Here is an 11,162-nt window from a genome sequence, read left to right as displayed (position 1 = left end):
GCGGAGCGACAGACCAAGTAGCTTCCACACAGCGTTACGCAACCGATGAAAAGATATTGCCGCTCAACTGATTCGGAGTGAGACCTCTGCTGTTAAACTGGAGCCAGTCATAAGCACACTGCCCAGGTATGGGAAACTCTCCACTCTCTCCACAACTGCCCCATCACCGATTGGGAGTTGTGGGGGTGGAGTGTCCGATGGTACAAAATACCCAAGCAGGTGCTTAGTTTTGGTGGGGCTGATGGTAAGGCCCCACCTCTTAGTGGCACGCTCCAGTCTCAGCAGCAGCGTATCCAACTCCTCCTCTGAATGAGCAGCTATTACCAAATCATCGGCATACATAACGTGGTTGAGCAATAGGCAGCCATCCCTTGACCGCACCCGGGCATCGATCAGCCTCCCATTATATCTGTACCACATGGAGATTCCCCCGGTACAGCTATTGAAGGCTTCACGAACTACGTGGTCAAAATAGATGTTAAATAATGTGGGAGCCAGAGGACATCCCTGTCGCACCCCAAGGTGTACAGGGAATGGCTCTGACTCCCGGCCACGTAGTTTTACCCGGGCCCGCTCACCATCATGAAGGTCCTTAATGATCGTGAGCAGAGGGTCAGGGACTCCAAAAGCACGAAGAACAACCCAGAGCCCAGGCATACTGATGGTATCATAGGCCTTGACCAGGTCAATAAAGCAGAGATGTAGGTCTTGTTGGAATTCCCTACACCTCTGCTGTAGCAGACGGACAGAAAATATGGCATCTGTGCAGGACCGCCCTTTCCTGAAACCGCACACACACACAGACACACACAGCGAGCGGTGGACGAGCGAGCGGTGGACGCTGGTGCTCACCCAGGTAGAGCTGTGTCGAGTCGCCATGGGTGAGCAGCTCGCCCAGTGCCCAGCGCCGCCCAGTGATGTCCTCCAGCTCCTCGCCGTCCAGCGGAGTGAGCGGCAACTCCACCCCACTCCACCGCTTGGGGGCACGTGGCTTGGGCACTGCACCGGGGGGTCGTGCCAACCCCACCCACTCGCTCAGCTACTCACTCAGCTACTCACTCAGCTACTCACCCACTCACTCAGCTAGTCACTCAGCTACTCACTCATTCACTCAGCCACTCACCCACTCACTCGCTCAGCTACTCGCTCAGCTACTCACTCACTCAGCTACTCACTCAGCTACTCACCCACTCACTCAGCTACTCACTCACCCAGTGATGTCCTCCAGCTCCTCGCCGTCCAGCGGAGTGAGCGGCAACTCCACCCCACTCCACCGCTTGGGGGCACGTGGCTTGGGCACTGCACCGGGGGGTCGTGCCAACCCCACCCACTCGCTCAGCTACTCGCTCAGCTACTCACTCACTCAGCTACTCACTCACTCACTCAGCTAGTCACTCACTCACCCACTCACTCACTCAGCTACTCGCTCAGCTACTCACCCACTCGCTCAGCTACTCGCTCACTCAGCTAGTCACTCAGCTACTCACTCATTCACTCAGCCACTCACCCACTCACTCGCTCAGCTACTCGCTCAGCTACTCGCTCAGCTACTCGCTCAGCTACTCAATCACTCAGCTAGTCACTCAGCTACTCACTCATTCACTCAGCCACTCACCCACTCACTCAGCTACTCACTCAGCTACTCGCTCACTCGCTCAGCTACTCACTCAGCTACTCACTCAGCTACTCACTCACTCACTCAGCTACTCGCTCAGCTACTCACTCACTCGCTCAGCTACTCGCTCAGCTACTCACTCAGCTACTCACTCACTCGCTCAGCTACTCACTCACTCAGCTACTCACTCAGCTACTCACTCACTCAGCTACTCACTCAGCTACTCACTCAGCTACTCACTCGCTCAGCTAGTCACTCAGCCACTCACTCAGCTACTCACTCAGCTACTCACTCACCCAGTTAGTCACTCAGCTACTCACTCAGCTACTTAGCTAGTCACTCAGCTACTCACCCACTCGCTTAGGTACTCACTCAGCTACTTGCTAGTCACTCAGCTACTCACTCACTCAGCTAGTCACTCAGCTAGTCACTCAGCTAGTCACTCAGCTAGTCACTCAGCTAGTCACTCAGCTACTCACCCACTCACTCAGCTACTCACTCAGCTAGTCACTCAGCTACTCATCCACTCACTCAGCTAGTCACTCAGCTACTCAGCTAGTCACTCAGCTACTCACTCAATCAGCTACTCACTCAGCTACTCACCCACTCACTCGCTCAGCTACTCACTCAGCTACTCACTCACTCACTCAGCTAGTCACTCAGCTACTCACCCACTCACTCACTCAGCTACTCACTCAGCTACTCACTCACTCAGCTACTCACTCAGCTAATCACTCAGCTACTCACCCACTCACTCGCTCAGCTACTCACTCAGCTACTCACTTACTCGCTCAGCTACTCACTCAGATAGTCACTCGGCTACTCAGCTACTCACTCAGCTAGTCACTCAGCTACTCACCCATTCACTCAGCTAGTCACCAGCTACTCACTCACTCACTCAGCTACTCACTCAGCTACTCACTCAGCTACTCACCCACTCACTCAGCTAGTCACTCAGCCACTCACCCACTCACTCACTCGCTCAGCTAGTCACTCAGCTACTCACTCAGCCACTCAGCTAGTCACTCAGCTACTCACTCAGCCACACACCTACTCACCCACCTGCTTACTCACTCACTCAGCCACTCACCCACTCACTCACTCAGCCACTCACCTACTCACCCACCCACTTACTCACTCAGCCACTCACCTACTCACTCACCCACCTACTCATTCACTCAGCCACTCACCTATTCACTCACCCACCCACTCACCAACTCACTCACTCAGCCACTCAGTCACTCACTCACCCACCCACTCACCAACTCACTCACTCAGCCACTCACTCACTCAGCCACTCACTCACCAACTCACTCACTCAGCCACTCACTCAACCACTCAGCCACTCACTCACTCACTCACCCACGCACTCACCAACTCACTCACTCAGCCACTCAGCCACTCACCTACTCACTCACCGACCCACTCACGCAGCCACTCACCTACTCGCTCACCCACTCGCCCACCCACTTACTCAGCCACTCACTCAGCCACTCACCTACTTGCTCACCCACTCGCCTACCCACTTACTCAGCCACTCACTCACCGACCCACTCACTCAGCCACTCACCTACTCGCTCACCCAGCCACCCACTTACTCAGCCACTCACCCACCCACTCACCAACTCGCTCACCCAGCCACTCACCTACTCGCTCACCCAGCCACTCACTCACTCAGCCACTCACCTACTCGCTCACCCAGCCACTCACTCACTCACTCAGCCACTCACCTACTCGCTCACCCAGCCACCCACTTACTCAGCCACTCACCCATCCACTCGCTCACCCAGCCACTCACTCACCCAGCCACTCACTCACCCAGCCACTCACTCACCCACCCACTCACTAACTCGCTCACCCAGCCACTCACTCACCCAGCCACCCACTCACCCAGCCACTCACTCACCCAGCCACTCACTCACCCACTCACTAACTCGCTCACCCAGCCACTCATCCAACCACTCACCAACTCGCTCACCCAGCCACCCACTCACCCAGCCACTCACTCACCCACTCACTAACTCGCTCACCCAGCCACTCACCCAACCACTCACCAACTCGCTCACCCAGCCACTCACTCACCCAGTCACTCACCCAACCACTCACCAACTCGCTCACCCAGCCACTCACCCAGCCACTCACTCACCCAGCCACTCACTCACCCAGCCACTCACTCACCCAGCCACTCATTCACCCAGCCACTCACCGCCCCACGCTCACCGCCCCACGCTCACCGGACGCGGCAGTCGGCGTCAACTCCATCCTGGCATCTCGCGTCACCACCACCGCCGGCTGAGCCGCCGGCTGAGCCACCGCCACCACCGCCACCACCGCCGGTGCCGGCGTCGGCTGTGGTGGCGGCGGCTCAGCCGGCGGCGACAGCGGCGGCTTCTGTCTGCCGATCGGCGCAAACGCCACCGACTTGCGCCGCGTCTCCTCGGGCGTGCCGGCGGGCCCGGCGCCGGCCACGCCGGCCACGCCGGCCACGCCGGCCACGCCGGCCACGCCGGCCACGCCGGGGTCCGCGGTGCCGGCGCCGGCGGCAGGAGATTTGGCCGGCGGCCTGCACCACCGCAGCCCTCGCCTCGCCGGAGATGCGGCTGTGGCGGAGGGGGAGGGAGGGAGGTGGGGGAGGGGGGGGGGGGAGGTGGGGGGGAGGGAGGTGGGGGGGGAGGGAGGTGGGGGAGGGAGAGATCAGGATAGAGAAGTCTCATTCACTCACTCAGCAATTCACTCAGCTAAGTGACTCAGCGATTCACTCACTCACACACTCAATCACACACTCACTCACTCACACACTCAGTCACACACTCACTCAGTCACACACTCACTCAGTCACACACTCACTCACACACACACTCACGCACACACTCACTCACACACTCAGTCACACACTCACTCAGTCACACACTCACTCACACACTCACTCACTTACACACTCACACACTCAATCACACACTCACTCACACACTCAGTCACACACTCAATCACCCACTCACTCAGTCACACACTCACTCTGTCACACACTCACTCACACACTCAATCACACACTCACTCACACACTCAATCACACACTCACACACTCAATCACACACTCACACACTCAATCACACACTCACTCACACACTCACTCAATCACACACTCACTCACACACTCAATCACACACTCACACACTCACTCACACACTCAATCACACACTCACACACTCAATCACACACTCACTCACACACTCACTCAATCACACACTCACACACTCAATCACACACTCACTCACACACTCACTCAATCACACACTCACTCACACACTCAATCACACACTCACACACTCACTCACACACTCAATCACACACTCACACACTCAATCACACACTCACTCACACACTCAATCACACACTCACTCACACACTCACTCACTCAATCACACACTCACTCACACACTCACACACTCACTCAATCACACACTCACTCACACACTCACTCAATCACACACTCATTCACACACTCACACAACAACCGCCATTCGCCACTAAGTTGCGGTGACGTCACCACGACGCTTGTGCCAGGCCATGTGCACCTTGAGGCCACGTAAAGTGTCGAACGCCCGCGTGCAGGAGGTCACGGGACAGACCCAGCAGGTGCCATGGGTTGACTGCTGTGCCAGGCTAGGTGCATGAGGAGGTCAAGGGACAGACCCAGCAGGTGCTGTGGGTTGACTGCTGTGCCAGGCTAGGTGCAGGAGGAGGTCACGGGACAGACCCAGCAGGTGCCATGGGTTGACTGCTGTGCCAGGCTAGGTGCAGGAGGAGGAGGTTACGGGACAGACCCAGCAGGTGCCACTGGCTGACTGCTGTGCCAGGCTAGGTGCATGAGGAAGAGGTCACGGGACAGACCCAGCAGGTGCCACTGGTTGACTGCTGTGCCAGGCTAGGTGCAGGAGGAGGAGGTTACGGGACAGACCCAGCAGGTGCCACTGGCTGACTGCTGTGCCAGGCTAGGTGCAGGAGGAAGAGGTCACGGGACAGACCCAGCAGGTGCCACTGGTTGACTAACTGAGATGACTACTGGCCGATGCACCACCAGCTGTGCCCCCCACTGTGCCAACCCGCTGTGTTTTATCCGCCCGGCGCTCCGCTCCCTTGTTGCTGGAGGACGACTGCCTCCGAGTGGCCCAGCAGCTTCAAGGTGCACCTAGCCTGGCACCGCCCAGCAGCAGCGTCCTTCACGAAGCCTCCGGAGTGGAAGAATGGCAGGTGCATCTTACAGATGACAAGTCGATGGTCAGAGGGCAGATCAGCTCCACAGTAGGTCCTGGTGTCAAAGACATGGGATCACATCCGCTGATCCATCACTATGTAGTCCAGCAGATGTTCTTGCTTGGACCCGGCATGCATCCATGATGTTGTGTGGATGCGCCGATTCCGGAACAGTGTGTTGGTAATTACCAGCCCATGGGCTGCACATAAATCTAGCAGCCTCCTACCGTTTTTAATGAGCTGATCTGGCCCATGCCTTCCAATCACTCCAGACCAGATACCAGCATCATGACCAACTTGGGTATTGAAGTCACCCAACAAGATGACTCTATCCCGAGGGGCCACTTTAGCCAGCACATGTGACTGGAGGTCATAGAAGGCATCTGACTCATCGGCCTTGCCTGCATCCCTCCACGGATGTTCGTTTTTGGTGGGGGCATAAGTAACCACGATCACCACTCCTCGCCTCCGGTTGATGGGAAGGCGAGCCCAAAGTAACCTGGAGCTTACAGCTTCCCACACCTCACCGCCACGCTCCCACGCCCCCTTCATTCTTTTGTTCAGAAGAAGAGCCACTCCCTGTTGTTTGGTAGTCTCCTGCCCCGAATAGAGGACTGTCCACCCCTCATGGTGTGACAGGAGCCAGAGCCGGTCCACCGGACCTCCTGAATGCCACAGAGATCCAGGCGGTACCGGTCCAGCTCCCGACAGAGGAGTGGCAGCCTCTCCTCCTCAGTGAGCGTTCGAACATTCCACGTGGCCACACGAAGTGGCTTTTCGTTCTTTCTGGAGGAGCCCCGAGGGTAAAAATTCAATCTCCTGCCTCCGCCAAATTGGGGTTTGGCCAGGAGACGTCATAGACGCCTGTCCCTCAGGGGGCCTCCGGCCCAAGCTTATTCATTAGATATTTTTTTACGTTGTGGTTTTGTGATAATTAGTTGAAGGTTACCAGCCCCTCGCACCCGTCCAGAGCCCCCGTTTATCCCCTGTGGTGGTCACAGACGCCATGAAAAGAAAGGCCACTCGGTAATTGGCCCTCCCCACCACAGCAATGTCCACGACAGCGTTGCCCGTCACGCACCACGAGGAGGTAGGGGGTTGTTTTTGCCGCACACTCACACACACGCACGCGCTCGGAACCTGGGCTGCCGGCACCAGCGTCGTCCTCGTCGTCGGCGAGGAGCGGCTGACGACGCTTGCGGCCACGGCCGCGGCCGTGGCCGCAGCCGTGGCCGCGGCCGTGGTCGAGGCCGTGTTCGAGGCCGTGTTCGAGGCCGTGTTCGAGGCCGTGTTCAAGGCCGTGGTCGGCAGAGGGGCCGTGCTCGAGGCCGTGCTCGAGGCCGTGCTCGAGGCCGTGGCCGGCGGAGGGGCCGCCGACCCCGGCCAGGCGGCACGCGGTGGTCACGGCCGAGAGGCCCTGGCCGCACGAAGGGCAGAAGTGGAAGGCCTCTTGCACCTGGCCGCCGCAGAACGGGCAGAAGCTCAGCGCCATCCTGTCGGCGGCAGGCAACGGGCAAAGGTCAAGGCAAAGGTCGCCCGCGTAGCCTGCACGGGATGTCGGGGCAAGTGCCGTTAGCGAGCAGCGGCACCGATGATTGGGTTGGATCGGTTTTGGGGCAAGTGCTGTTGGCCGGTAAAGCACCGGATCATCGTGAGAAATAAAGACGTGGCTCTGTCTCCCCGTGTCTCTCTGTCTCCCCGTGTCTCTCTGTCTCCCCGTATCTCTCTGTCTCCCTGTCTCTCTGTCTCCCCGTGTCTCTGTGTCTCTGTCTCCCCATGTCTCTGTCTCCCTGTGTCTCTGTCTCCCCGTGTCTGTCTACGCGTGTCCCTCTCCCCGTGTCCCTCTCCCCGTGTCTCTGTCTCCCCGTGTCTCTGTCTCCCCGTGTCTCTCTGTCTCCCCGTGTCTCTGTGTCTCTGTCTCCCCGTGTCTCTCTGTCTCCCCGTGTCTCTGTCTCCCCGTGTCTCTCTGTCTCCCCGTGTCTCTCTGTCTCCCCGTGTCTCCCCGTGTCTCTCTGTCTCCCCGTGTCTCTGTGTCTCCCCGTGTCTCTCTGTCTCCCCGTGTCTCCCCGTGTCTCTCTGTCTCCCCGTGTCTCTGTGTCTCCCCGTGTCTCTGTCTCCCGGTATCTCTGTCTCCCCGTGTCTCTGTGTCTCCCCGTGTCTCTCTGTCTCCCCGTGTCTCTGTCTCCCCGTGTCTCTGTCTCCCCGTGTCTCTCTGTCTCCCCATGTCTCTATCTCCCCGTGTCTCTCTGTCTCCCCGTGTCTCTGTGTCTCCCCGTGTCTCTGTCTCCCCGTATCTCTGTCTCCCCGTGTCTCTGTGTCTCCCCGTGTCTCTGTGTCTCACCGTGTCACTGTCTCCCCGTATCTCTGTCTCCCCGTGTCTCTGTGTCTCCCCGTGTCTCTGTGTCTCCCCGTGTCTCTGTCTCCCCGTATCTCTGTCTCCCCGTGTCTCTGTGTCTCCCCGTGTCTCTGTGTCTCACCGTGTCACTGTCTCCCTGTGTTTCTCTGTCTCCCCGTGTCTCTCTGTCTCCCTGTCTTCCCGTCTCTCTGTCTCCCCGTGTCTCTGTCTCCCCGTGTCTCCCTGTCTCTCTGTCTCCCCGTGTCTCTGTGTCTGTCTCCCCATGTCTCTGTCTACCTGTGTCTCTGTCTCCCCGTGTCTCTGTCTATGCGTGTCCCTCTCCCCGTGTCTCTGTTTCCCCTTGTCTCCCTGTCTCCCTGTCTCTCTGTCTCCCCGTGTCTCTGTGTCTCTGTCTCCCCATGTCTCTGTCTCCCCGTGTCTCTCTGTCTCCCTGTCTCTCTGTCTCCCCATGTCTCTGTCTCCCTGTGTCTCTGTCTCCCCGTGTCTGTCTACGCGTGTCCCTCTCCCCGTGTCCCTCTCCCCGTGTCTCTGTCTCCCCGTGTCTCTGTCTCCCCGTGTCTCTGTCTTCCCGTGTCTCTGTCTCCCTGTCTCTGTCTCCCCGTGTCTCTGTCTACCCGTGTCTCTCTGTCTCCCCGTGTCCCTCTCCCCGTGTCTGTCTCCCCGTGCCTCTGTCTCCCCGTGTCCCCTTGTCTGTCTCCCCGTGTCTCTGTCTCCCCGTGTCCCCATGTCTCTGTGTCTCTGTCTCCCCGTGTCTCTGTCTACGCGTGTCCCTCTCCCCGTGTCTCTGTCTCCCCTTGTCTCCCTGTCTCCCCGTGTCTCCCTGTCTCCCCGTGTCTCTGTCTCCCCGTGTCTCTGTCTCCCCGTGTCTCTGTCTCCCCGTGTCTCTGTCTCCCCGTGTCTGTGTCTCTGTCTCCCTGTCTTCCCGTGTCTCTCTGTCTCCCCGTGTCTCTGTGTCTCCCCGTGTCTCTCTGTCTCCCCGTGTCTCTCTGTCTCCCCGTGTCTCTGTGTCTCCCCGTTTCTCTCTCTCTCCCCGTGTCTCCCTGTCTCCCCGTGTCTCTGTGTCTGTCTCCCCATGTCTCTGTCTACCTGTGTCCTTGTCTCCCCGTGTCTCTGTCTATGCGTGTCCCTCTCCCCGTGTCTCTGTTTCCCCTTGTCTCCCTGTCTCCCTGTCTCTGTCTCCCCGTGTCTCTGTGTCTCTGTCTCCCCATGTCTCTGTCTCCCCGTGTCTCTCTGTCTCCCTGTCTCTCTGTCTCCCCATGTCTCTGTCTCCCTGTGTCTCTGTCTCCCCGTGTCTGTCTACGCGTGTCCCTCTCCCCGTGTCCCTCTCCCCGTGTCTCTGTCTCCCCGTGTCTCTGTCTCCCCGTGTCTCTGTCTTCCCGTGTCTCTGTCTCCCTGTCTCTGTCTCCCCGTGTCTCTGTCTCCCCGTGTCTCTGTCTACCCGTGTCTCTCTGTCTCCCCGTGTCCCTCTCCCCGTGTCTGTCTCCCCGTGTCTCTGTCTCCCCGTGTCCCCTTGTCTGTCTCCCCGTGTCTCTGTTTCCCCGTGTCCCCATGTCTCTGTGTCTCTGTCTCCCCGTGTCTCTGTCTACGCGTGTCCCTCTCCCCGTGTCTCTGTCTCCCCTTGTCTCCCTGTCTCCCCATGTCTCCCTGTCTCCCCGTGTCTCTGTCTCCCAGTGTCTCTGTCTCCCCGTGTCTCTGTGTCTCTGTCTCCCCGTGTCTCCCTGTCTCCCCGTGTCTCCCTGTCTCCCCGTGTCTCCCTGTCTCCCCGTGTCTCCGTCTAGCCCGCTCCTCTACCACTAGGCCTAAGTGCTCGCATCCACATGCAGCCGTGACCCCGACAGAGACACGTGGAGAGTGAGACACAGCAGAGAGACACGGGGAGACACACGGGGAGACACACACGGGGAGACACACACGGAGACAGACACGGGGGACAGGCGGGAGACACGGGGGAGACAGAGACACGGGGAGACATCACGAACCTTAACATGGCGACCGCTGTTGAGTGAAGCGACCCCTAGCGGAGACACGGGAAGACACACACACACTAACACTAACTCACGCACACTAACTCACACACTCACTAACTCACACACACTAACTCACACACTCACTAACTCACACTCACACACACTAACTCACACTCACACACACTAACTCACACACTCACTAACTCACACTCACACACACTAACTCACACACTCACTAACTCACACTCACACACACTAACTCACACACTCACTAACTCACACACTAACTTACTAACTCACACACTCACTCACACTCACACACACTAACTCACACACTAACTCACACACTCACTAACTCACACTCACACACACTAACTCACACACTCACTAACTCACACTCACACACTAACTCACACACTCACTAACTCACACTCACACACTAACTCACACACTCACTAACTCACACACTCACTTACTAACTCACACACTCACTTACTCACTCACACACTAACTCACACACTCACTCACTCACACACACTAACTCACACACTCACTCACACACTCACTTACTAACTCACACACTCACTTACTCACTCAACACTCACACACTAACTCACACACTCACTAACTCACACACATACTCACACTCACTCTCACACACTCACACACACTCACTTACGAACTCACACTCACTCACACACTCGCTCACACACTCACCCACTCACACACTAACTCACAACAACAACCGCCATTCGCCACTAGGTGGCGGTGACGTCACCACGACGCTTGTGCCAGGCTATGTGCAACCTGAGGCCACGTGAAGTGTCGAACGCCCGCTGGCAGGAGGTCACGGAGCAGACCCAGGTGCCACGGGTCAACTGACTGAGATGACTGGCCGATGCTCCACCTGTGCCCCCTATTGTGCCAACCTGCTGTGCTTTAGCCACCCAACGCTCCGCTCGTTGTTGTG

General features: G+C 57.9%; 1 protein-coding gene across 2 annotated transcripts in view; it reads right to left on the bottom strand.

The window, feature by feature from the left end:
- Positions 1 to 10,924, bottom strand: part of LOC116957049 (uncharacterized) — a 24,468-nt gene extending 13,544 nt beyond the window's left edge. For both annotated transcript variants that reach the window (XM_076055088.1, XM_076055087.1), the window contains exons 1-4: positions 10,205 to 10,924; positions 7,010 to 7,362; positions 3,850 to 4,215; positions 853 to 1,299 (exon numbers count right to left, since the gene is read on the bottom strand). In XM_076055088.1, coding sequence (XP_075911203.1) covers positions 1,208 to 1,299; positions 3,850 to 4,215; positions 7,010 to 7,362; positions 10,205 to 10,212 — 819 coding nt within the window. In that variant the 5' untranslated portion in view covers positions 10,213 to 10,924 and the 3' untranslated portion in view covers positions 853 to 1,207. The remainder of the gene's footprint in view (positions 1 to 852; positions 1,300 to 3,849; positions 4,216 to 7,009; positions 7,363 to 10,204) is intronic.
- Between the last annotated feature and the right edge of the window lie 238 nt (positions 10,925 to 11,162).

Source organism: Petromyzon marinus, chromosome 69 (genome assembly GCF_048934315.1).
Source record: "Petromyzon marinus isolate PM22_M1 ecotype Great Lakes invasive population chromosome 69, UKy_Petmar_22M1.pri1.0, whole genome shotgun sequence".
NCBI lineage: Eukaryota > Metazoa > Chordata > Hyperoartia > Petromyzontiformes > Petromyzontidae > Petromyzon > Petromyzon marinus.
This window is presented reverse-complemented; position numbering and strand designations above follow the sequence as displayed.